At 61.3% G+C, this 26230-nt stretch overlaps 1 protein-coding gene across 3 annotated transcripts in view; it reads left to right on the forward strand.

Annotated features, from left to right (window-relative positions):
* Positions 1–25742, forward strand: part of CELF3 (CUGBP Elav-like family member 3) — a 48026-nt gene extending 22284 nt beyond the window's left edge. The window contains exons 4-14 of one of the 3 annotated variants that reach the window (XM_037883359.2): positions 6781–6829; positions 7679–7807; positions 8499–8578; positions 10452–10595; positions 11704–11854; positions 12033–12182; positions 12286–12351; positions 12759–12860; positions 13715–13858; positions 14438–14573; positions 23017–25742. In XM_037883359.2, coding sequence (XP_037739287.1) covers positions 6781–6829; positions 7679–7807; positions 8499–8578; positions 10452–10595; positions 11704–11854; positions 12033–12182; positions 12286–12351; positions 12759–12860; positions 13715–13858; positions 14438–14565 — 1143 coding nt within the window. In that variant the 3' untranslated portion in view covers positions 14566–14573; positions 23017–25742. Of the gene's footprint in view, positions 1–6780; positions 6911–7678; positions 7808–8498; positions 8579–10451; positions 10596–11703; positions 11855–12032; positions 12183–12285; positions 12352–12758; positions 12861–13714; positions 13859–14437; positions 14574–23016 lie in introns of all 3 variants that reach the window. The other 2 variants (XM_037883357.2, XM_037883360.2) reach the window with 2 other exon arrangements.
* Positions 25743–26230: the final 488 nt, after the last annotated feature.

Genomic DNA, 26230 nt, shown 5'->3' on the forward strand with positions numbered 1-26230 from the left:
ACGGGGGGGGTTCCCTTCCTCCCCCAAGTGTCTCCTGCAAACGAAGGGGAGGAGCTAAGCCCAGCCCTGTTTTCATTCTCTCTAGACTAAATTAACCCTGAGGAGCCCACTGGCCCGTGGCTGGGAGTCCCCCAGGCCAGGAGCAGTGTGTCACCCCAGCCCCCCACTTAGAAGCTGTCTGAAGCCCAGGCTAGGCAGTGTAGCCAGCAGCCCCCCCCCCCCCGCCCCACCCCAGGTGGTCAACCATGGGGACATGGGTAATCGCTGCATAATCCCCAGGCGCTGGCAGGGTCCGGAGGGGCAGGAGAGAGGCATGCCCAGGCCACGCTCCTTTTCGCTGTGCGGCTGATTCCAGCAGCTGGGAGCTGCCTGGCGTCTGCTGTGCCCTCAGGGCTGCTCCCCAAGGACGGAGGGGCTCCCCCCCGGCGCCGGCATCCAGAGGGGGAGCCCCGAGACTGGCAAACAGGCACCAGGGCTTGTCAGGGCTGAGCCCCAGCGCCTCTTTCATTACTAATGAAGCACTGGGTGAGCCCCCGCCCCCAGCACGACGCCCGAACTGCAGGGCGCTGCCCCGGTGCAGGAGCCGGCTGCCACAATGGGGGCACTGGAAGGGACTCAGAGTGGTCCTGGAGGAGGCACCTGGCATGCTGGGCCAGGCAGAGCTGGCGCGGGCTGGGCCTGGGATGCACCAACCTGTTACACGGCACGGCCAGCTCACAGATGCTGATGGTCTCTGTGATACAGGAGGGCTCCGGCTCCAGCTGCCCGGACACCCTAGGGTCCTGAGCAGGGGCACAAAGCGCCAGCCGGGTGACCCTCTGGGGTGGCTGGGCCCAGCGCCAGCCACCGGGGTGGTACATGGCAGGGTGTTGCTGTGTTAATTATAGGCCACGCCCCCCCAACCTAGAGCCAGCCGCATCTCGGTGCCAGGCAAAGGGCACCTAGCCCTTGTGCCCCACCCCAGAGACGTCGAGCAGAGCTGGGTAAGCCATCCCTATAGAAACAGCTGCCCCACCCCAGAGCTTGCTGCATCTCAGTGCTGGGCAAGGGAACCCAGAATTACTAGTTCCCCATGCCCCACCCCAGAGGTGGCTGCATGTGGCTGTCAGATGAAGGCTACCTGGTACCTTTATAAGCAGCCCCTGCGCCCCACCCCAGACATGGCCGCATCTCAGTGCCAGGTGAGGGAGGCCTGTATAAGCAGCTGCCAGGGGATGGCTATTTAGCGGGGTTGCGGGGAAGGGGGGGGGCATGTATTTCTGCCTTTTCCCCTTGGGACTTCCCCCCACCCCCAACCTCCCACTTGAAGATTTTGGAGATTTTACACACACCCCCCAACCTTTGTTTTTCTTCCCCTTTGCTCAAATCGTCCCCCCACCCTGGCATTGTTTGTAAAGATAAATGGTGATGTCAGCGTGGTTACTAGGTAACGCAGTGGGTAAATTGGGGCTGAGTGGGCGGTTGCCATGGTTCATATTCTCCGGTTGCCATGGTTACCAGGCATCTGCTGGTTTTTTCTCCCCCTGGCGTGACGGCCCCGCGAGGTGAGGTTGCAACGACTCTGTCATGGACGCAGAAAGCGACGCGGCTCGTGGGGTGGGGGGGGCTCCCCAAAACCCCAGCCCGGGCCTTGAGCCTTCCCGGTGACGTGAGACGCTTGAGCAGGGGTATCCCTGGTTATTGCAATTAATTCTCCTTCCTTGCCAGCTCCCGAGTTCCCGGCTCGTTGTAAAGACCCCCGGCTAATCAGCTGATTCGTGCCAAGAGCACCTGCTCTGGAGGATCACGTTCCCCCCCCTCCCCCCCGCCCCACTGCCCTGCCCCCTTTAGCTGCGCCCTACAATGCCGGCCTGCAGAGATTTGCTCGTGCAGAGCTCCAAATGCTTTGGTTTTGGCGGGGGGGGGGGGTGTGTGTGTGCAAAAAGCAGCGTGGCTGAGCTGCCAGGATGGGGCGCGATTCCCTGCCATGCAATGGGGCTCAGGGCCTGCAACCTAGCTGGCTTGCCCGGATGTACAGCCACAATCCGACCCAGGCGCTGGGAGCAGCTCCCTGGGGGGCAGCACCAGCCCCTGCCGGCGGTGTTCTGGTGGTGGGTCTCCATGTCCTGCCAAAGCCATCAGCGGCCCCAGCGCTGGGGGACAAGGCCGGCTGGATAGCACCGGCCCACGTCTCCCCCCAGCCCTCACCTCCAGAGACATCCATCTCCAATGCCCTACCCGTAGTCAGTCTCTGTGAGCACCAGGAGTGGGGATTTTGGCTGGCTGCTTGAGGCCTGGCAAGCTCAAGTCTCTATGGGGCTCCCCATGCGCCGTAGAGCATAACCCTGCAATGCTTCACTGGGGCTGGTGGTTGGCATGGTGGGGTGGCCACATCCCAGCCACAAGGGTGTTATCATGGGTAAGGGCTCCCTGTATAAACAGCCGCCGCCCCCCCACCCCAGAGGTGGCTGCATCTCAGCGCTAGGCCCTGTGCTCTCTGTATAAACAGCTGCTCCACCCCAGAGGAGCCAAACCCTGCCTGGGGGAGAGCAGCAGACACATCCATTTCTCCCGAGGAGCAGCAGCTGTGTTGCAGGCCCTGGTGCTGTTCTCTTGGGCTGTCTCCCCTTTCCCAGGTGATGAGTCCAGGGCCCTTTGTCCCCCCCTCCCCCGCCCCCCACTTCTGCCAGCCACGCGTGCTCCCTGCGTACAGTGGGGTCACCCCCTCCCCAGTGCGCCCTGCCAGCTCCCACGTCTCCCCTGCTGGCGCCGCCAGTTGCTGTGGGGGTTAATAGTTGGGCCCCCGGGCCCTAGCACAGGGGCCGAACACAGAGCGGGACTCTGTCAATAGGAGCCTTTGCCCTCTAGGGTGCCGGTTCAAAGCCAGCCCAGGGCAGTGAAATGGGTGTTGTGGGCCTGTCTCTGTCTGGTTCCCCTTCACCCCAGTTTCAGGAGGGAGTGTGGTGTGGCCAGCCCTGGTGAAATGGGCGTTGTGGGCCTGTCTCTGTCTGGTTCCCCTTCACCCCAGTTTCAGGAGGGAGTGTGGTGTGGCCTAGTGGTTAGGGCATGTCCCTCGCACTTCAGAGAGCTGGCTGCTATTCCCACCTCTGCTGGGTGACTGTGCGCAAGTCCCAGCCCCACTCTGTGCCTCAGTTTCCCCTTGTCTATTCAGGCTGCAAGCTCTTTGGGGGAGGGGCTGTGCTCAGCTGGGGCATCTGGATGCTACCGTCATGCATATTCAAATAAAGAAAGACATGCCCAGAGAGCTTCGGGGGTCACCAAGCTGCCCTCTTGCCCCCTCAAGGTGGAGCAAGGCTGGGGTCGGAGGGGGGCCTGGGAACCTCACCCTGGTTAGGCATAAGCCGAGACCTTTGATCTCTTGGTCTGTCTTACCAGGACCACATTCCTGATGCACTAAATGGGGCTGAAAACTCAGGGATGCTGCCCCTCTGTGGGCTGGGCCCGTCTGCCGGCCTGTGTGCCCAGTTGCCAGCCTGCATGCCTGGCTCAGGGTGCCACGCCGCTCTGAAAAGGCCCAGCTCCTTGGGATGCTGCCAGGCCCTGTTGTTTTTTTACCACGAGAGGAAAAAGCGGTCCCCATGCTGCACCGGTTGCTGTGGCAACCAGAGATAACCTGGCAACAAAGCAAGGCGGGAGGACGTGGAGGAAGATGCAGCGCTGGGGAACTGGGGTGTGTTTTCTCTTGCCAGGCGGGCAGGGGGGTGCGACCGAGGGGTTTACCTGCTCCTAAAACAGCAGTGAGTGACAGGCCGCTTGTGAGACGTGTCTGGGCAGGGGGCCGGGATCTCTGGCTAGACACTTCGCAGGGAGATATGTGCCTTTGAGATGGATGGCTGGAGAGATCAGATTAGCGGCTGGATGGACAGTTATGGATTGGCTGGAAGGACAGGTGGATGGATAGGTGGGGAGATGGATGGATGAGGAGATGGACAGATATGACAGGGAGAGGTGGATCCCACAGACAGTTAGAGCCAGCAGGCAGATAAATAGCGCGGCTGATCTGAAAAGGGCTGGGGGGTGAGGTTGCCAGACAGCCCATGTCTAGCCTGCACTGGGCCGGCTGGTGAGACAGCACTTGCTTTGAAGCTAGATTCAGCCCTTTTGCTGGGGAGGCCGATCGAGCAGGATGAAGGGAAGGGGGTGCAGCCCTGCTGGGGTGTCACATACACACCCTGCGCCATCTCTGCCTGATCAATAGAGCTCAGTATCTTAGTAATAATTGATCCATTGGGCAATGAGCAGGGCTTTAATTACACTGATTGGGTGGGATCCGTGCCCCCCCATCCCCGCCCACCATGTATGTCCTCCCCAGAGAGACACAAGGTGCAAAGAGCAGGCAGAGTGGGTGGGCAATGCCCTGCCAGACATGCCAGTTGCATCACAGGGCACCGGGATACTGCAGCGTCTGGCATCGCCCCCGCGGCCTTCAGTCCCCAGCCCCCAGCCCCAGCATGGGGCCAAATAGCCACGCTGGCATCCTGGCAATGCCTCTGCCTGCCCATGCCTGTGACCAGGCTGGGAGCGTGGGATTGATAAGCAGAGGTGCCCTCGGGTCCTGTGGCTAGTGGGCAAATCCGGAGCCTTTTTCTTATTGATCTTCCGGATAAGTTGTGTTCCTGCTCACACCAGCCCTGTGGTCAGTCAGCGGGGCAGCGCTGGGACTGCACGTGGGTCCAGGTAAATGGGGGGCTGGGGCCACTGGCAGCTGGTGTCGCTGCATTGAAGTCAGTGGAGGCCACTGGGGATCCGGCCCAATGCCTTAGGGAAGGATGGATGGGAGGAAAAATGGCCCAGTGGTTAGAGCTATTGTGAGCCCTGTGTTCAGATCCCTGCTGTCCCACGCACTCCCTGTGTGACCTTGGGCCAGATCCTCAAAAGTCCATCGGGTGAGGCAGCGAACTACTGGCACCTCAGTTTCCCCATCTGTGCACTGGGGATAAGAGCCCTGGCCTGCCTCTCAGGGGTGCTGGGAGGGTCAATACAGGAAAGATGGTGAGGCGCTCGGCTGCCATGGTGACCGGCCCAGACCAAGGGGCTAGCCCTGATTGACACCTGTCTGAACAGACTCGCACCCCTACGGTTTCAATGTGGCCTCGTTTTGAAGCCCCCCAGCTCCTGGCGTATTGTCAATTGGGCCTAAATCTCTCTCTCAAAGGTGATCACCAGTTACCTCCATGGAGGGCCGAACTGCCAGGAGCGTAGGGAGAAAGGGGCGGGCCAGGGCTCGGGCTGCTGGACTGAGAGCCAGGACGTCTGGGTTCCGTTCTTCCCTTCCCATGCCTTTGGCTGCTCCCCTGCCTGGTCATGGCGCCCACCCAGCTTCGGGATCGACCTGCTCAGGATCAGGACCGGGACCCCCAAACTTCCCAGCGTCTGGAGATGATGGTCACCCCTGGGGTTTTGCTGGCGCAGTTGCTCCCCGGCTTCTGCCTGTGGGGTGTCTCTCTTCCCAGATCCCCTTGCTCCGGGCGGTGCTCTTGGGGCGACCAGGCATGCCGATAGTAAGGGCTGTGTCTTATATATGCAACTCTACCACCACCAGCACCCCGGAAAAAGGTGTCCTGATTTTTCACACTTGCTATCTAGTCACCCTAGCTGCTGCGGGGGGGAGGTTACAGTATTGCCATGCAGTCGGAAGGGCGGGGGGGCTGCCTCCCCTCCAAGCTGCTGCTTTCCTTTAATATGATTACAGATGCTTTTACAGAACTGTCCCAGCGACCTGCTGAGTTAATCTCATGGCTCTGCATTAACCCTCCCCTTGCCGGCTGGCTTTGCTCCAGGAGGGAGCATGGTGGAGGGCTCGGCAGGAGGCGTTCTCCCCTCCCAGTCAGCGCTGGACCCAAAGCCCCAGCGCGGCTCTAGGGGTCACGGGGCTGCAGGGCCCGGGGTGGAGCCAGTGTTCCTGCAGGGAGCTGGGGAGGGGGGTCTTTGACACTGGGTTTGGGGGTGTCAGTGGTTTCTGCTGGCTAATCCTTCCCCCACCAGCTTGTGTCCAGCCAGGCCAGGCCAGCTCCGGAGCCTTTCCCCACTAGGTGACCAGGATAGATCTGGCCCCAGGTTGCAGGGACTGGCTGGCTCCAGGGGGCTGGGAATGGGACATGGGACCTTTCCCCTCCGGGGGGCTCCGGCTCTGATCCAGCCCCAGGGCAGGAGACTGGGTGCTTCGGGAAATGGGACATGGGGCCATTGCCCCCAGTTCAGTTCCAACCCTGGCTGTTTGGTGAGTAGCCAGGGACAGGCGCATGGCTGGCAGGCACCGCAGAGAGGTCACTCCTGAGCTGGCTACAAACCGAGCTGTCCTTGGGGCCCAGGGTGGGACCCTCCTGGGCAGGGCTGTGGCAATAGGTAGGGAAACTGGCCCTGTGCTGCGCAGGCCTGGCTCTCCCGGGTGTCACCTGTGCACCTCGCACTGGATCAAATCCACACTAAATAAAGGGGACCCAGGACTCCTGGGTTCCCATTCCTGGCTGTGGGAGGGGTGTGTTATCTAATGGTTATAGCTGATGTGACTAAGAGTCAGGACTCCTGGGTTCTAATCTGGGCTCTGACTTGCCTGGTGACTATGGGCAAGTCACAGACACACCCTGTGCCTCAGTTTCCCCTCTGTATGATGGGATAAGGCTCTCTCTCTCCCTACGAAGGGATCATGCCTTGTTGTTGGGGGGTGGGTGGGGTCTGGCTGCTGGATGGTTCCATCTCCGGCGGGGGCGCCCTGCTCTCTGAGCGCCAGGGTCTGCCTGCACGCATCCTCAATGTTTCTTCTTTCTCTCCCCCTTGCAGATGAACCGGCCGATCCAGGTGAAGCCAGCAGACAGCGAAAGCAGAGGAGGTACCCGCCGGGCGTGGGGAGGGGGCAGGGCTGCCCTGGAACCCCAGCTACCCCTGGTTAAACCCCCACCAGAACAAAGGGGTAATTCCCTGCCACGACAGGACCCCCCCCACACACTTCCAGCATTGACCCCGGGCCTCCCAGTCTCTGCGGAGCAAAGCTAGGATCAGATGGGGGGGGGGTCTTCCAATAGTCTCCCCTTCACATTCCTGGGATTCCTGACTGGGGCTTTCCCCACCCTGGTCTCTTGTGACATCAGATTAATACTGGGCAGGGCAAATAGTGCTCCCTGCAGATACCAGGGGGCTGGCTAGATAGATAGATAGAGGGGGTGTATGGAGATAGATAGATAGATAGATACATAGATAGATAGATAGATAGATAGATAGATAGATATGGAGGGGATGGATACATACATAGATAGATCAGCCAGGATCTAGGGAGACAGAAAGACAGACAGATTAGCATTCTAGCATCTAAGGATAGGGACAGACAAACAGAGCAGGGTCTGGAGAGAAAGAGCTAAGGACAGGTGGACGGATCGGCAGCCTTGGCCCAAGGGGTAGAAAGATCCAGCCAAGCATAGCTGAGATGTTCTCCAGTGCCCACTACAGACATACCCCCCCCACCCAGGACCCCCGGGGCCTGCCCATCATCAACCTAGTGATTGGCTCCTGCAGTCCGTGATCCCAGCCTGGGCCGAGTGGATGGGGTGAGAGGAGGCATCTGGCCCTCAGCACCGTGCTCTGTGACCAACACCCCCGCCCCAGGCTCCCTGTGCTCCCGGGCAGGGCAGGGTGAGGGGCGAATGGGCCCCCTCCCCACTGAGCACTGCCTCTTCCCTGCCAGAAGACCGGAAGCTGTTTGTGGGGATGCTGGGCAAGCAGCAGACGGACGAGGACGTCAGGAAAATGTTCGAGCCCTTTGGGAACATTGATGAGTGCACAGTGCTGCGGGGGCCAGACGGCACCAGCAAAGGTAGGTGCCACTCCCGGGCCCCTGCCGTGGCCCTGCCCCCATAACAGGGAGCGGGGTGGGGGCGCAGTAGGGGGCGCTGTGCTGCAGGGAAGAGGCAGTTTGGCCACCAGGTGCCCTGAGGGCTCCTGCTCGTTTCTCCCATGTTATCCCCCCCTCCCACCCCAGGCTGTGCAGCTGTCCCGGGTGATGCTCCCTGGCTGCTCGCCCGTCACCCCTGCCTGCTGCACAGCTGGGCCCTGCTCCAGGGGCAAAGGGGGCTGGACAGGGCCAAGCATGCAGGGCTAAGAGGGGCCATGCCAGCGTTGGGGGGAGGGCGGGCGTGGCTGTGTGCTTCATGGGTGGAGACAGGGGAGGGCACATTTGTACAGGGGTGCCTGGCTCGGGGGGGGGGAGGGAGGCAGGGCTGTGAGCGTGTGTGCACTCGGGGTGTCTGTGTGCGCTCAGGGGTTGCACTTGGGGTGTCTGTGTGCGTTCCTGGGGGTGCATTTGGGGTGTCTGTGTGCGCTCAGGGGGTGCACTCGGGGTGTCTGTGTGCGCTCGGGGGGGTGCATTCGGGGTATCCGTGTGCACTCAGGGGGGCACTCAGGGTGTCTGCGTGCATTCAGGGGGGTGCACTCGGGGTATCTGTGTGCACTCAGGCCCTGCCTCCCCCCCTCCCCCCCCTGACGGCACTGACTCTCTCTCCCCGCAGGCTGCGCCTTCGTGAAGTTCCAGGCCCACGCCGAGGCTCAGGCCGCCATCAACACATTGCACGGCAGCCGGACATTGCCCGTAAGGCACACTGGCAATCGGGGGGGTGAGGGGCAGGCTGAGAGGGGGCGATTCCTGACATGGCCCTCAGTGGGAGCTCGGCATTAGACTCGGCTCCTAGACCCCTCATCTCCCAGGGCAGATGCTGGGCACTCACCGACCTGGCTGACCCCCAGCCCCCCAGGCACTCACTCACCCGGCTGGACCCCCTGGGCACTCACTGACCTGGCTGGACCCTCCCCTCCCCTGGGCACTCATCGACCCAGCTGGGCCTCCCTGGGCACTCGTGGTCCCCCTGCCCACTGAGACACTGCAGGGTTAGATCCAGGCTCCTCTGAGCCCTTCCCCCACCACGTGTCGGAGAACAATGCCGGGTCTGTCTGTCTGTCCGAGGGGACAGGGCCGGGCTCCTGGGCAGCATCCTGGGAACACACAAGGCCCATCTACCCTGCAGCTGGGAGCCAGCCCGCCTGGGTGGACGGACTCACGCCAGCGTGGCCCGAGCCAGCACGCTGCCAGCCAGGTGGAGGTCGCGGCTCTGGCAGAGACGCAGGCTCCCAGCGCCCAAGCTCAGAGCCGGGGGGTCGGGGGGGGCTCCAGAGCCTGAATCGCCGCCCCAGCGTGCCAGCTGAGCTGAAGCCTGGCTAGCGCAAGTCTGTCCGCCCAGGCTGGGAATGTTAGACACCCCCCAGGCCCTTCCTGCTCCAACACCCCCATCCTTTGGGGACTCCGAGGGGCACGGGCTGCGTGGACCCCACAGGGCCTTCGTGCCTCCAGGCCTCTGATCCGCCCTGCAGCCTCAATCGGGCAGTCAGCAAGCACCCAGGCATGGGTCCGGCAGGGCAGCACGACCCTGTCTGCCTGTCCAAGGATCTCCAGCCCCCTCTGCCTCTCGCACCCTCTCATGTGGGCAGCTCCAAATCTCAGCCCCCCCCCCAGACTTGCCACCTGGAAAGGACCCAGCTCAGCGCCAGGGCAGGGGGCAAGGATGCTGCCTGAGGCTCTTCTGCCCCCTGATGGACCGAGCTCGCCACTGCAGCCTCGAGAGTCAGTCGGGAATGTTCCGAGAAAACGTTTTTTAGTTGAAAAACGCCGACAGGGCAATTCCATTGCCGTGGGAACGTCTGGACTGGGAACAATTTCTCGACATGGGTAAACGACGGTTGGGAAGCGTCCGAACGTCCCTCTTCCACGTTCCTGTGGCGAAAAAACGCCCATTTTCCGGGTCGAGGCAACTTTGGAGTTTGCGGCGTGAGCGTGTCGGAGTGAGCTGGAAACCCATCGATCGAAGAAACCAAATGTCCAGGCTGCCCTGAAAGGAACATTTCTTAGGCGCTTCAGGAAAATGTTCCAGCTTTTCAACTTTTCACCCCGAGTCGGGGCGGGGAACATTGTTCAGAGTCTCGAAAACATTGGCAGGACGGGCAGATCAAGTCGCTCTGATCCCAAGCCCTGCTCATGCGTAGACCCCAAAGCCCTTTTTGCAAACGAGGTTGGGATCATTCGCCCCATTCAACGGGTGGGGAAACCGAGGCATGGAGCAGGGCCGCAACTTGCCCAAGCTCGTCGAGCAGCAGAGACGGGAAGAGACCCTGCTGTCTGGAAGCTTAGGCCGGTGCTCTATCCACTAGGCCCTACGTCCTGAGGAAGGTTAAAATCATCCCAGGCATGGGCAGAGGGGGTTGGAGCAGGTACTTGACACAGGAGGGGAGCTTGGCCCCCCCACACGCTCCCCAGGAGGCTGCCAGGCGCGGAGGCTGCAGGAGGGGCTGGGGCCTGGTGTCACCCCTGCTGGCTGAGGCAGTGCAGGGGCAGGGGCCAGACGGGGTGGGGCGGGGGGGTCACCGTGCTCTGCTTGTCTCACTAGCCCCCCTGCGGGGGGTTCCACTCCCAGGGCGCCTCCTCCAGCCTGGTGGTGAAATTCGCCGACACGGAGAAGGAGCGGGGCCTGCGCCGGATGCAGCAGGTGGCCAGCCAGCTGGGCATGTTCAGCCCCATTGCCCTGCAGTTCGGGGCCTACAGCGCCTACACCCAAGCAGTAAGGGGCTCCTTGCCAATGTGGACGCTGGGCTCTCAGCAGGGGCATGGGGGGCGAGCCCAGGCTGCGGGTCGGGATTGAGGGGCACCAGCAGAGACGGAGGAGGGAGGAAGCCCAGGGCGGGGACAGCAGGGAGCTGCGGGTCGGGATTGAGGGGCACCGGCAGAGCTGGGGGATGGGGGGAGCCCAGGGCGGGGACAGCAGGGGGCTGTGGGTCGGGATTGAGGGGCACCGGCAGAGCTGGGGGATGGGGGGAGCCCAGGGCGGGGACAGCAGGGGGCTGTGGGTCGGGATTGAGGGGCACCGGCAGAGCTGGGGGATGGGGGGAGCCCAGGGCGGGGACAGCAGGGGGCTGTGGGTCGGGATTGAGGGGCACCGGCAGAGCTGGGGGATGGGGGGAGCCCAGGGCGGGGACAGCAGGGGGCTGCGGGTCGGGATTGAGGGGCACCGGCAGAGCTGGGGGATGGGGGGAGCCCAGGGCGGGGACAGCAGGGGGCTGCGGGTCGGGATTGAGGGGCACCGGCAGAGCTGGGGGATGGGGGGAGCCCAGGGCAGGGACAGCAGGGGGCTGCGGGTCAGGACTGAGGGGCACCGGCAGAGCTGGGGGATGGGGGGAGCCCAGGGCGGGGACAGCAGGGGGCTGCGGGTCGGGATTGAGGGGCACCGGCAGAGCTGGGGGATGCGGGGAGCCCAGGGCGGGGACAGCAGGGGGCTGCGGGTCGGGATTGAGGGGCACCGGCAGAGCTGGGGGATGGGGGGAGCCCAGGGCGGGGACAGCAGGGGGCTGCAGGTCGGGATTGAGGGGCACCGGCAGAGCTGGGGGATGCGGGGAGCCCAGGGCGGGGACAGCAGGGGGCTGCGGGTCGGGATTGAGGGGCACCGGCAGAGCTGGGGGATGGGGGGAGCCCAGGGCTGGGCTAGCTGGGGCTGCGGGTCGGGATTGAGGGGCAGCGGCAGAGCTGCGGGGGCCAGGACAGCAGGGCACATCGTTTCCCCCCACCCGGGTCCTTGTGCCCTTGCAGACAGGCCTACCCCCATCCCCCCAGCAGCCCAGCGGACACCCCCTGACTCTCCCCCCGTCCCCCCATCTCTTTCTCTCCCCCCGCAGCTAATGCAGCAGCAGGCAGCCCTGGTCGCTGCTCACTCCGCCTACCTCAACCCCATGGCCACCATGGCGGCCGTCCAGATGCAGCAGATGGCCACCATCAACCCCAACGGCCTCATCGCCACGCCCCTCACGCCCCTCACCCCCTCCTCAGGTAGGGCGGGCGCGGGCCAGGAGGGGCCACGCCGGGGAGCCTGCAGGGCGGGCAAAGCCCCCCCCCCGGGGGCGGCAGGCTGCAGAGCGGGGAGGAGGTGGGCAAGCCGGGATCTCCTCACGGGTGGGGGGCGAGCCCCGAACCCGTCCCGCTCGTCCACCGCGTCTCTCGCCCGCAGGTACCAGCACGCCGCCCGCCATCGCCGCCACCCCCGTGTCCGCCATCCCGGCCACGCTCAGTGTCAACGGCTACAGCCCGGTCCCCACGCAGACCACGGGGCAGCCGGCCTCCGAGGCCCTCTACACCAACGGGGTCCACCCATACCCAGGTTCGCGCCCCGCCCCTGCCCCGCCTGCTCCCCTCCACCCCCACCCCGGCTCAGCCAGGGGGCTCCCTGGGTAACCCCCTCCCCCTCTCGCCTCCCCTCGCAGCTCAGAGCCCAGCCGCCCCCGTGGACCCCCTGCAGCAGGCCTACGCCGGGATGCAGCACTACACAGGTGTGGCGCCGGGGCTAGGGGGGGCGGGAAGGAGCCCCAGGGCTGGGGGGGGCTGGAAGGAGCCCCGAGCCGGGGAGGGAGCTGGGGGGGCGGGGGTGGAGGCAGCAGCATGGCGGGACGTCCCGGGCGCTGGCACCAGGTCTGAGCAGCACCAGGGCGTGGCAGTGATGGCCTCACCCCCCAGGGCTGTGGGGGTAGGGGGCAGCCAGGGGGACTGAGGCTGTAAGGAGGGGGCTCCCTGCGGGTGGAGGGACCTGGGGGGACAGGGGGAGTGGGGAGCAGTGGGGGAAGGGAGCTGGGCCAGCGATGGGGGGAGGGGGCCTCAGGTCTGGGCCCAGATCCTTCCCTTGGGGGCGCATAGGCCCAGGCTGAGGGGTCGCTCATGCCCTCCTTTGCCTCTGCCCCAGCCACCTACCCTGCTGCCTACGGGCTGGTGAGCCCGGCCTTCCCCCAGCAGCCGGCCATCCTCACGCAGCAGCCGCCCCCCCAGCAGCAGCAGCAGCGGGAAGGTAAGTGGGGCCCGGAGCCGCTGCCCCCTCCAATTTCCCCCCGTCACTGCCCCCCAACACCCCCTAGGCACCGCTCCTTCCAACAATGTCCCCCCCGCAGCATCCACTAGGTGCCACTCCCCAGGCCATGTCCCCCTGAAACCACCCCCAGCTCTGCCCCTGGGCCCCTGACATCCCTTATTGCCAGGAGCCCTGCCCCAATGCCGCTCAATAGGGAGAGGTCCGTGGGGGGCAGATGTGGCCTGGGGTCACCAAGGGCCTGCCTCACTGTGCACCTCAGGACCTCCACATCTTCCCTGAGGACCCCAACACTTCACAGAGGGAGTCCAGAGCATGGGGGATCAACAGGGATCCAGAATGGTGGCCAGAATGAGAGGATCTAGAGTGGTGTAGAACACAGGGTCCAGAGCAGGGGGACCGAGAGGGGCCCACACTGGGGAGGCCAGAATGAGGGGTTCAGAATGGGGGTCCAGACTGTTGGGTCTAAAGAGGTCCCGAGCAGTGGGATCTAGAGGAGTCAAGGATGTGGGGGTCCAGTTAGAGGATATAGAGTTGTCTAGAACAGGGAGTCCAGAGTGAGGGATCTGGAACAGTCTGGAATGGGGGGGGGGGTCCAGACTGCGGTATCCAGAGTGAAGGGTATAGAGGAGTCCAGGATGGGAGGTCCAGAGCAGAAGGCTCTAGGGGGTCCAGCGTGTGGGATCTAGAACAGGGGGCCCAGCATGAGGGATCTAGAACTGGGGCCCGGTGTGCGTGGGATCTAGAACGGGGGCCCAGCATGGGGGCATCTAAGGGAACCCAGGGCGTGGAGTGTCCTGAGCAGCTGCCCACTCTCACCCGCCTCCTCCCCGCAGGCCCCGAGGGCTGTAACATCTTCATCTACCACCTGCCCCAGGAGTTCACTGACTCCGAGATCCTGCAGATGTTCCTGCCCTTTGGGAACGTCATCTCTGCCAAAGTTTTCGTGGATCGGGCGACCAATCAGAGCAAATGCTTCGGTAAGGCCAGCCAATGGGGTCTCCCAGCCCCTTCCTGCTGCATTGTGGGCCAGTGGCCGGCCCACTGAGCAGCAGGAGCAGCCAATGGGCACCGGGGCGAGGGGCCGACCTCCCAGAAAAAGGATTGTTGCAACCCCTAGTGTAGACAGGGGCTGACGCTGAGCCTGATGCTGAGCTGGCTTCCCTAGCGGATCTGCCCAGACCAGGGCTCTCCTAGCCCCATCTCCTGTCACCCACAGCGGCTGGCATGAGGGAGCAAACCCTGCATCAGGCACCCTCTACCTGCCACCGATCGATGCCCCCAGACCTGAGCCTCGGGGAGCAGATCCCGGGCTCCCCGGCCCCCAAGGACGGGGCAGCTGGGCATACCGCAGCCCTGGTGCCAAGCTGAGAGTCCGGGTGCGGAGCTGCCCACCCCGAGCCAGTGGCTTAGTGGCCAAGGGGGCACTGCCCTAGCCGTGGACAAAGGGCTAGTTGGGTCTCCCAGGGCCACTCAGCATTCTCTGCCTCTCTCTGCCCCCCTCCCCTCCCCCTGCCTCTCTACCCCTCACCGGCACCCACCCCCCACCCCCTCCCCAGGGTTCGTAAGTTTTGACAATCCCGCCAGCGCCCAGGCTGCCATCCAGGCCATGAACGGCTTCCAGATCGGCATGAAGCGCCTGAAAGTGCAGCTCAAGCGACCAAAAGACGCCAACCGGCCGTACTAAGGCCTCAGGTGGGTGCCCTGCCCCCCGTGCACAGGGACCCCCCACAACACAGCCCAGGGGTGGGGGGGGCACAGCAGTCTGGGCTGATGAACTGCAGCATAACGGGAGTGCGGGGGTGAGGCCCTGGCTGTGTTACCTCCCGCCGGACAGAGCCCCTTGGGGTAACGCCTCCCGCAGGGCCCCAGGCTGGGCGTCTCCACTCTCAGGGTGTACAGCCCTGGGGCCTTTTGGCCACAAGAAGGCGACAGCCTCCAGCCCAAGGCAGGACTGAGCCGAGGACCCCGGAAAATCGTAGCAGGAATTTCAGAGTTTGATTTTTAAAAAGGGTAAAATCTCAATGGCATTTTTGTGATTCCCCTCCTACACAGGCACAAACATCCACACACACGCATACAAGCACACACAGATACACACACACACACGCACACAGAGATACAAACACACACACGGGCGCACACAGATACACACACACACACACGGGCGCACACAGTTACAAACACGCACGGGCACAAACAGATGCACATGGGCGCACACAGATACACAACCACACGGGTGCACACAAATTCACACAGGCACACGCATCGACACATGCATGGGCACACACAGATATACACACGCACATTGGCACACACAGATACATGCACGGGCACATGCAGATACACACATGGGCACACTCAGTTAGACACACACAGGCACATACAGAGACACACATGGGCACACACACATCCACACACACACACAGGCGCACACATCCACATGCACACAGGCACACATAGACATGCACACACACGGGCACACACATTTACACATGCACATGGGGACACACATTTACATATGTGGAAACACGCACATATGCATGTGGGCACACATGTACACACACAGGTCCCCACAGATACATACGTACACACACATATCCACGGGCACGCACACATACACGGGCACATACATGCATATGGGCACACGCTCATGGGCACACACATATATACATGCACGCACACACATAAGAACGGCTGCACTGGGTCAGACCAAGGGTCCATCGAGCCCCATAGCCTGTCTTCCAACCATGGCCAATGCCAGGTGCCCCAGAGGGAATGAACAGAACGGGCACATGGGTACACGGATGCACACACATACACGGGCACACAGGTACATGTGCACACACACACATGGAGACACATGCACATGTTCAAGGGCACACACATATTACACACGGACATAGAAATACACACGCACACATACACTGCGCACACATCTATACATGCCCTTGGGCCCACGCACATGCAGACATACAGCTCTAGACACATGAGCACATACATGTACACACACATGCTTATACACACACACATACATGCCCCTACGCCCCACACATGGACAGTCAGACACACACACACACACACACAAGTTGTCTAACCAGCTCTGCGTGGAATCAGGGCACGTGGGCCACGTGGCAACATGTGAAATTTGGACAAAATGTACATTTGGCTTGCAAAATTTCTGCGCCGTTTCCCGTTCCAGCAAGAAAGCAGGAGACCCGCAACCAGCCGCTCCCTGGCCTGTTCATCGAGCCGTTCAAATAACCAAGCCTATCGGAGCCGCGCCAGCTCCGCCCCCCCCCCCCCCCCACCCCCTCCTCCTCGCAGAGGGCAGAAAGGCACCCAGAGTCTGTGCACACACACACGGGATTATTATTTAGCAGCTGAGATCAAGGCCCCAGTGCGCCGGGCGCTGCACAGACACAGAATGAGCCACTGGCCCGCTCCAAAGAGCCCACAGTCTGAATCACCTGGGCAGTAAATGACCCTGAAGGCTTTTATACAGGGTGGAAAGAAAAGCCACACCACGCCAAAGTCCCACCAGCTCAAGCATTAAAATAACAGTGATAATACTGCCCCTCCACTCTCCCGCACAAATAATGCACTATATCTCCATAGCTAACACGCATGTAGCCTGACCCCCCCACCCACCCCTCCCCCACTATCTTAGAGATCTGTATAACAGAATTTCACCCTGTATTTTAAGAAAGAAGAACATAACCTCCTGCTAGCAGTTCTTTCCGGCTGTGCTGCACAGAGCCCTGTCTCAGCCAGGTGAAGACCCCCAGCGCGGCGTAGCGTGGGGCGGGGGGGTTCTGTGCGTGTCTGTGTGTGTCGTGGCACGTGAACGTATCCTGCTTTTGTTCTGATAACTGTTCTCCGTGCGTGGCTCACGGGGTCTTTTCTCGTTCTGCATTGGTTTGATTTTTGGTTTGGTTTTTTGGTTTTGTTTTTGCTTGGTCATTTGTTTCGTGGAGTCTTTGTCATTGAACGTAGTTTCTTTTTTGCACATAAAAGAGACAGAGGGACACCACCAGGGGAGGGGCTAAACTGCGTTGCAGTGACAGGCTCCATTTCTTTAAGGATTTACGGTAATCGGCATTGCATTAGCTTTTAGATCCCAGCCAAGATTGGGGCCCCGTTGTGCCAGGCTCTGCAGAGACCCCCGACTGAGAGCAGGGCCCCATCATGCCAGGTGCTGCACAGACAGTGAGAGGCAGGTCCTGCCCCAAATTGCTTATGCTCTAAACAAATGAAGAGTTAGGGGAGATGCAGGATTATTGACCCCATTGTACAGATGAGCAACTGAGGCACAGAACAACAAAAGTCACAAGTGTCCAGGTCACACAGGAAATCTGTGGCAGAGGAGGGATTTGAGCCCAGGTCTTCTGGGTCCCAGCTCAGGCCATTCTCTGCAAGCCCATCCTTTGTTTTTCGGTGCCTAGAGAATGCCACAGTCGCTGCACGCTCTCTGCACCGCTGGGCCACGGTCAGCGGAGGCAGGGGAGATCTAGGCTGAACAGACCGGGACCAGGGGACCCTAGTGGCTGGGTGCCTGCCCCCGAAGAGACTCACACAGGAAATGGGGAGCTGGAAGTGCCCGGCTCACCAAGTCAATGGGGTTTGCTTTGCAGGGTGATGAGTCTTGAGGGTAGCAGGGGGGACCTTTGAGGCTGAAATTTACAAACACAAGCCAGGCTCGGCCCCCCCCGGCTGAATGGCCTGAGGGTGAGAGAACCTGCAGCATCCTCTGGCATCATGCCTGGGCCTTGGCCTGGGCCCTCGTGTGTGGAAACGCCAGCCTCAGGGTGTGCAGGGGGAAACGTGGGCACTGGGACAGAGCTGCTTGCTGGAGAGAACGGGGCGGGTTGGATTACAGGCATTTGTCTGACACAGTTTGGTGAGGAGAGGAAAGCCACGAGGGGGAGCCCAGGGCTAGGATAGCAGGGGGCTGCGGATCAGGAGTGAGGGGCACTGGCAGAGCTGCGGGGGCAGGGGTACAAAACAGCCCCTGCTGACCCCATCTCTCAGTCACCCCTCGTCGGTTAGCACCAGATTCAGCTCAGCCCCTGCAAAGGCCTCATTTGCCGGCTCTTGCCGGCAGGCTCCGGGCCCGGGAGCCAGATTTGGAGCCCGGCTGCTCTGGCCATATGCCAGCATGGGGCAGAAAGCTGCTCCTGGGGCGTGAAGGGGGGACCTAATCCTGCTGCCGTGGGGTGAGATCAGGCCACCAATGTGCACACAGGTCCCGGCTCTGGGGCTCCGTGCCACTGGACAATAACTTGGTCCGAGCACCCTGCTACTGGACAGCAGGCCTAGCATGGAGGCCTCCCCCACCCTGGTCCCAGTCCCTCGCCCCAGCCCGAGATCCCGCAGGGCCCACGCCCCATCCCCTCCAGCATCCTATCCATTTCACCCAGGGCTGTTCTCAGCAGGGTTCCTGACGCCCCTATTCTGTGTCTCTCTCTCCACCTGCCAGAGCTGCTGGAGAAACCTGGTCACAGGGCACAGTGCCCGGGGCATGGACGAGCTGTCACCGGAGCTCTGCACCCTCCCCAAGAGCCATGCGCCCCCCCCCGCCCCGGTGCGGTAACAAGCCAGCCAGCTGGCATGAGGCACGCCCACTGCATGTGGCATGAGGGTGCCCGTTTCCCATCAGCCGTGTCTTTCTTTCCCATCCGTTTATTTTCTCGTTCTCTTTTTTTCTTCATCTTTTTTTTCCCTCCTTTGTTGGGACAAAAGGAGGCTCGGGCATGAATGGGGCGGGGGCATGGAGCTGAGGTTCACAGGCTCCCTCCCCCAAGCATCTGCTACCCACCTGCCCCCGCCCCCACAGTACCCGGCCCCCATCACTCGCACGCTGTCCATCAGGCCTGGTGCCAGCTGAGGGTCAGGTTAAAAGGAGGCAAGAGGATTAGCAGGGGAGAGGCAATTGGGAGGCCAGTGAGCCTGGACCATCAAGTGACTGTGGGGCTAGGCAACACCCCCCCCTTAGGGTTAGAAGGTGTCAGCCCCAATCTGAGCTCCCTTCCCAGGGAACATCCCCCCTCACCACCACCACCCCACACTGGGACAGACCCCAAACACCCAGCTCCATGATAACGCTATTTTCTGTATTGCGGCACCAGGCTGAGGCTGTAGACCAGCGCATGCCAGGCACTGCACAGCCAGAGGGAGAGGCAGCCCCCCACCCCCACCCCAAAGAGCTCTGTCTAGGCAAAGGGGAAATGGCCCAGAGAAGTGGCTTGTCTTGGGTCAGCCGACAGCTCAGTGGAACCAGGATAACCCCCCCCCCCCCCCCCCCACCAGGGCCAACGTCTGGCAAAGCAGCCAGTGAGACTGCATAGCCAAATGAGAGACTCCATCAAAGCGCTGAGCCCTCTGGCGAGCCAGGCCTTTGATGGGGTCCCAGCACTGGCCTCCCCCAATCAGTGCGGGGGCTTTGCACATTCCCAGACACACAACAGATCAAAACACATCAGTGCCCAGCGGTGCCATCCCTGGTGCAGGGGTTTGTGGTGGGGAGGGGCGGGGAAATTGTCCAAAAAAACCATATTTTGTCTCTTTTACTGTGTAAGAAACAAGGTGATTTACATACAGAGCTGACTTGACCTTTTCCCTTTTCTTATTTAAAACAAAAACAAATCCCAAATCCCGTTTTCTTTCTTTGCTGCTTTAACCCCCCACCCCGGCAGGGTTACCAATCATATCTTGAGATGCTTCTGTCGCTAGCCATCCCTCGCTGTCACAAGAGCCGTAGCTCCGCCCCCTTGTAAGTGGCATCCGCTGGACCGACCGAAGTGATGTATCTTGAGCTCGCTCGCGAGACTCCTTGTCCCCTGTGGCTCGTGGTGTTTGGACACACGTCATGTGAGCGGAGCTAGCGGGTGCATGACGTCCCTGTGCCGTAGCGGTGGTTGGCTGTGCTGTGAGGTCTTTTTTCTTGATGGTGGTCTCAGTGGACAGTAGTTTTCGTTCGGGTGAAATCCCCCGGTCCAAAAAAAAAACCCTCTTCCCCTCACCAGCTGCAAAACCCAAACCAGTGTAGAAGTCCTCTTTTCCTAGTCACTAGTTCAGTCCCTCCTCTGTTATTTTTCTGGTCTGATTGTCCCCCCCCCCAACCCCTCACCCCATCTCTTAGAACATTTTTTTGTTGGTCACTGGGTCATTGCTTGTGTCACGTTTGCTGCTCATTTGGTTTGTTTCTTGGCTTTAGCTGACCTGGGGTCGGGCTCCTTTCTGCGCGTTGTGTGTGTGTGTTTGGGGGGGTTAAAGTGCCTCTTTGCAGGCCCAGGGTGGGGGGGGGGGGTCCCTTCCACCTCCCTCTTTGCCACCTGGATTCCCAACGCAGCAGCACGGCGCAGGGGCTACCCAGGCCACAGTAGGAAACCCTCCCCGACCCCCTCTTCCTGTCTCTCAGGCCTCTAGTTGCTGTGCAGGGAATGGGCAGAGGAGAGTGGGGCATGTCCTCTGTGGTTGGGCACAGCAGCTGTTTATATGGAGCTCATGCACCCACTGTTAGAATGCAGCCACCCCTTGGGCAGGGCATGGCCGCTGTTTATGGAGGAGATCAGGCCATCATTGCTACAATGCAGCCATGCTGGGGCAGGGCATGGCAGCTGTTTATATAGAGCGCACCGCCCCCTGCACACGAGTAAAATGCAGCTGCCTCTGGAGTGAGACACAGGGGCTGGTTAACAACTGCACAGAACCACTGCACAAAGTTTAGAGGAGGAGGTGGCGGGGGGAAATTCTCAGGTCCAAGTGACATCAGAGTCAAATGGGAAACATGATCCATGTCATGCAGTGAGCCGCATACAGGAGGCTTTGTAGTGATTGGGGGAGGGGCTGGGCATCAAGACGCCTGGGTTCGAGCCCTGGGTCAGGAAGGGGTCTGTATAGTGGCTCCTCACCATCCTTCTAATGAACCATCCCTCAGGGCTCCAGCGTCCCCCCGTCTGCCAGAGATGGGCATGGGGCAGGGGAGGGTCTGGTCAGAGCCTGGCAGCACATTTGTGCCCAGCCTCCTGGGAGGGCAACAGGGTCACACCCATAGGTGTCTTGCTGGTCCAGGCCTTGGCCTTTCTGGAACCAACCCCCCAAGACACACACACCCCCGAGAACAGGGTGGCCACGAGTCCAGCAGATGCCCTGCAGCACTGCAGGCTTGGATCTCCCTGAGAGAATAGCTTGGGTGGGGGGAGGAGGCTGTACCCTCAAACAGACCTGGGGAGAGATGCCCCACTCAGCCCCCATTGCCCGGGGTGGGCTGCACCACCCCCTTTTTACCAGCACCTCCTAGGACTGGGAGGGTCTAAGCCCCAGGGGCACGTGTAAGATCAGTGCCAGAATTGGGTTTCACCAACCCAGGGGTGCCTACCCCACCCCCAACACAGCTGTGACTGGACACGATCCTCCCCCCCATACACTGCAGGCTCAGGCCAACTTCACACACACACACACCCCCCCACACAGCTGACAGCTGCTAGTGCCGGCTGCATGGACAAGGGGCAGGCAGGAGGTGGTGGCCCCCACCAGCTTGGCATTGGCAGCTCTGGCCTGCACCCTCCCCCCCGCCCGGTGCTAATTTCCGCCCCCTTCCCAGAGTTTCTCTACTATAGCTGACCCCAACATCACCCCCGTACACACACAAACATCCCCCGCTTTGCCCTCCCATCCCTGGCATGAGTCCAGCACCCCTCCCCACCCCGCACCCCCTTTGGCAGCCTGGCTAAAGGAGAGTCCTGATTGGCTGTTACTTGGCAACCAGAGGTGCCCAGGGAGCATCCACTGCGGGTGCAGTGCTGGGGGGGGGGGGCCGTGTCTGGGAATTCAACCAGCCAAGGGGGTTACAATTGGGGTGGACGTTGTTGTGTGGCCCTTGGCAGGCCATGGTGAGTGCGGGCGGGCGGGGCTGGGTTTAGCTCCAGCCCATGGAGTCGCTGTGGGCTGGGCGAGGCCTCCCCACGGCCGCAGCGGGTGCAGGCCACAGAGCCCCCGACTGACACAGCCCCCCGGCTGAGCTCAGAGGCCACCTCATCCAGTGATCTCATGCTGTGACTGTGCTGGGGAATCTGCTGTCAGCGAAGGGACGTGCCACACACACACACCCCCTTTGGGCACTGGGCTTTATGGGGTGCGGGGTCGCGGGCAGATGTCTTAGCTCTGTTGGGAGGATCCACCAGCCAGCCAGTGCCCCCGGAGGGAATGACCCCGATGACACCGGTTGCTCCTGCAGGGGTGTCCCCTCTGGGGGCTAACCTGGGCAGGGGGGCGGGGAAGCAGCTCAGTGCAGTGTCAGGGGGATGGAGGGGAGGGGTTATTTGGGCTGCGGGGGGCCCAAGGACTCAGGGCCCCATTGTGCGAGGTGCTGCACGATTGGCCGCGTAGCAGCAGGGCAGGGCCCAGCATTCCTTGGCTCTGCCCAGGCCCCTTGGCCCACGGAGCGAGCGGCTGGTGAGGCCCACGGGAGCCCAGGCAGAGCTGAACCCCTTTGCGCTGCACCCGGCAAGCAACTTGGTGACAGGCCCTAGCTGGCTGGTGCCACACTCCGCCAGCCCCTCGGGGGGACGGTCCCCTGTCAGCGGCCTTGGGGCTGGGAGGAGAGGACAATCCCTGGATTTCAACTGGAATATTCAAATAGTTGCAACCACGGCCCCTGCACACAGCCCTGCTGATGCCCCTCACTCCCGACCCACAGCCCCCTGCTCTCCCAGGCCTCGGCTCTCCTCCCCCCACAGCTCTGTTGATGCCCCTCGGTGCCAACTCACAGCCCCCTGCTACCCCAACCTTTGGTTCCCCTCAACAGCTTCAGGGTGCCACTCGCACCCAACCGACAGCACCTGGTAACCCAGCCATCATCCCCCTCCGACCCACCACCCTTTCCTCCCTTCATTCCACCCCCACCCCCAAAGTCCCAGCCCACCCTTCGCAGTGGGGTGACAGCAACCCCACCCCGTGTCTAAATTGCGACACCTCTGGGGCATGGGGGGAATCGAACAGGCTGGTGCCCTTCTGTGCATGTCCCAGCCTGCGACCCGACCCCCACGCTCTGGGCTGGAGGAGCATGGCTAGGGGCGCCTTTAACTCTCCCTCTCTCTCTTCTCGCCCCTCCCTCCTTCCCACCCCCCCCCCCCAGGTCTGGAGCTCAATGGAGGAGGGAGCCCCTGGATTGCCCCCACCAGGCCCATCCCCCCCTGCCCCCACCCATTGCAGCTCATCCCTAGCCAGCAGCACCGATCCCGAGCGCCTGAGCCGCCAGCTGGGAGGATGAACTCGATCGGCAGAACCGAATGCGCCTGACTCCACCCATCGGCCCTGGGCTGCGCCTAGCCCCACCAGCAGCCTGCAGCTTGTCGGGGGGGGGCGGCATTTCACCTGTGATCTCGGCCCTGCCCTGTCAACAGTGGAGGGAGGGGGGAAAGGAGCCCCCTCCCCCCCCAGCACTGATCCGCCCCAGCGGTAGCCATGAATTCCTACCACCATAGCCCAGGTGGTGGGGGGGGGGGGCAGGACTGACAGGGCGCAGCCCTAGGGAATCAGCTGGAGGGCTTGATCCTGCCCTGGAGGTGGGAGGGAAAGAGAAGGGCCCTGTCTCTGTGCCCAGCTAGAAGGCGGGGGGGGTCCATCCTTTGAGCTTTCTTCTCACCAAACAGGACCAAAACCGGCTCCGAGTACCCGAGGCCTTTGGAGGGGGGAGCCGGACACACTGGGGAAGCTGCAGCCACAGGCTGGGCGGGGGCGGGGGGGAGCAGAGCCAACAGAGGGCACCGCAGGCCAGAGCTGGGTGCCTCTGAGTCCAGGGGTGGGGGGCTGCCCATGAGGGGCACCGGTATGTCATTTTCCTCCATTACAGCCAGGGGCCCCGGTTCCTCCCACTTCAAGCAGATGGGATCCTCCACCACCATTCTGGTCAACCCAGGAGCCTGGGGGGACCGTGCCCAGCCGGGGGTGGGAATGCTGGTGGGGGGGAGGGGTGATTAAAGCTGGTCTTCCCCTGCATCCCGGAGCCTCGCCCCAAGCCCACCCGGGCTCTCTTATTGCCTCTGCGGCTTGTTACCACCTGGCACCGCGGAGGAGACATGGGACGGGCGCCATGGCTGAGGCATGTGGCACTGGACTGGCTGAGGCCCGGAGGCGGGGGGAAGGAAAGGACCGTGTATTCCCCACCTCTATCCCTCAACGTGGCATCAAGGGGCAAGCCACGGGCGCTGGGGCTGTCACGGCTGGGGGAAGGAAGGGATGGGCAGCAGCTCCTACACCGAGCAGGCACCTGGGAGCTAGCACATAGAGAAACCGGGACCCCCACCCCCAGCCTCCATAGGGCTGATGTCCCACCTCCACTCCCCTGCCCCTGCCAATCAAGGCAGGAAGTTTCAGACACTCTAAGCCCCCCGCCCCACGCACAATCAGCTCCCTAAGACCACGGCCCAGAGATAGCCCCCTTCGTGGATTTCCAGGCCATAGCCACTGCTTCGTTTCCATCCAGTTGTTCCGCCATGTGGATTTTCTCCTCCTTTATAGTTAAAAATTTGCTGTTTTCAAATCCTGGCCCGGGCAGGAAGAGCCAGAGAAGCCAATTCCACCTCCCGCCGCGCCCCATTGAGAGCCACAATGTCCTTTGGGTGGCAGAAGGCTAAGAAACTCTCTGTGCGCCATCTGGAGCAAGAGTTCTGACTAAGGATGCAGCCCCAAGAGCCCCCAAACGGTTGCCGGCTGCCCCCTGACCTGCCGCGGCATCTCCTCCCCCTCCGTCCTAGGCTCATTTCCGGTTTCCCTTGTTCCACACAGCAGCCCTCTGAAAAATCCAGCCCTGTACTTGAAACCGAGCTGGCTGCCCTGGGAGGCAGTCCTGAGCCTGCGATGGTTTATGCTTAGGAGCAACGGCACGCTCAAAAGTGATTCTTCTGCTGTCACAGCCTCTGGCGCCTCTGACTGAGATCAGGGCCCATTGTGCCGGGCGCTGCCCAGAGACAGAGTAACTGAGATCAGGGCCCTGTCGTGCCAGAACTGCCCAGAGACAGAGTAACTGAGATCAGGGCCCCATTGTGCTGGGCACTGCCCAGACACAGTGAGCAACAGTCCCTTCCTGGAAGACTTTATTAAAGAGTGGGAGGGGAAACTGAGGCACAGAGTGGGGCCATGACTTGCTCACAGTCAGGGGCAGAGACAAGACCAGAACCCAAGTGTTCTGACTCCTAGTCCAGCCTCCAAGCCACTGGGTCAGGTTGCTCCCCAAAGCGGGCCCAGCTGTAAAGTTACTCCAGCAAGAGATTGCAGGGTGGCTGCTCCCCTTCTCTCACAGCTCCCGGTCAGAAATTATGCTTCTCCTGGCCTTAGTTCTCCTCTCCAGCCATTTTGTTTTGAGGCCCTCCCCATCTGGCAATTGTAAAATATCATGATACTCTACATGCTGACCAACCTCTCATCTCTACTGCGCTCTGAAATCAACCTATACCACAGGAAAGAGAAGAAGAAGAAGAAAAACTATGTTTACAGTCTCCTGCTAATCCAGTAATTGTAAATAATTTCGTTGAGATTAGCTGTGATCCAAAAGGATTCAAGTTGCTGCCATTTTCTCCTCTCCAATTTTAGAGAATTTTAATGGTTTTTCTTTATTTTTTTTCTTTTTATTTGGAGGGGGGGTGAGAGGGAGGGGGTTTATTACCTGGTACTTTTATTTAGAGGGGGAAAAATACAACTTTTAGTGGGGAAAAAGAAAAGAAAAGTTGAAGTCTATGTTTCAGACGATATCGACGCTTAACTTATTTGTTATTTATTGCCATTTACTTTAAATAATTTAATTTTTTTTCTGTCTAAATAAAAGAAGTAAAATCAAAGAAAGGGCTCCGTGGCTGGGTTTTTAATATTATTAGTAGCTTTAAAAAACAAAACAAAAACCAGATGCAGCCGAGAGCTCCCACCAAGATTCCAGAGTAACGGACATAGGGCAACTTGAGCTTGGCACTCCATCGTGCCGGGCGCTGCCCCGACACAGAGTAACCGAGATGGGGGCCCCGTCATGCGGGGCGCTGCCCACACACAGAGTAACCGAGATCTGGGCCCCGTCATGCGGGGCACTGCCCACACACAGAGTAACCGAGATCGGGGCCCCATCATGCGGGGCACTGCCCACACACAGAGTAACCGAGATCGGGGCCCCATCATGCGGGGCACTGCCCACACACAGAGTAACCGAGATCAGGGACACATCGCGCCAGGCACTGCCCAGACAGAATAATCGAGATCGGGGCTCTGTCGCACTGGGCACTGCCCAGACACTGAGTAACCAAGATCGTGGCCCCGCCGTGCCTGGCACTTCCCAGACACAGAGTATCAGGGCCCCATCCTGC

Source organism: Chelonia mydas, chromosome 24 (assembly GCF_015237465.2).
Source record: "Chelonia mydas isolate rCheMyd1 chromosome 24, rCheMyd1.pri.v2, whole genome shotgun sequence".
Taxonomy (NCBI): Eukaryota; Metazoa; Chordata; order Testudines; family Cheloniidae; genus Chelonia; species Chelonia mydas.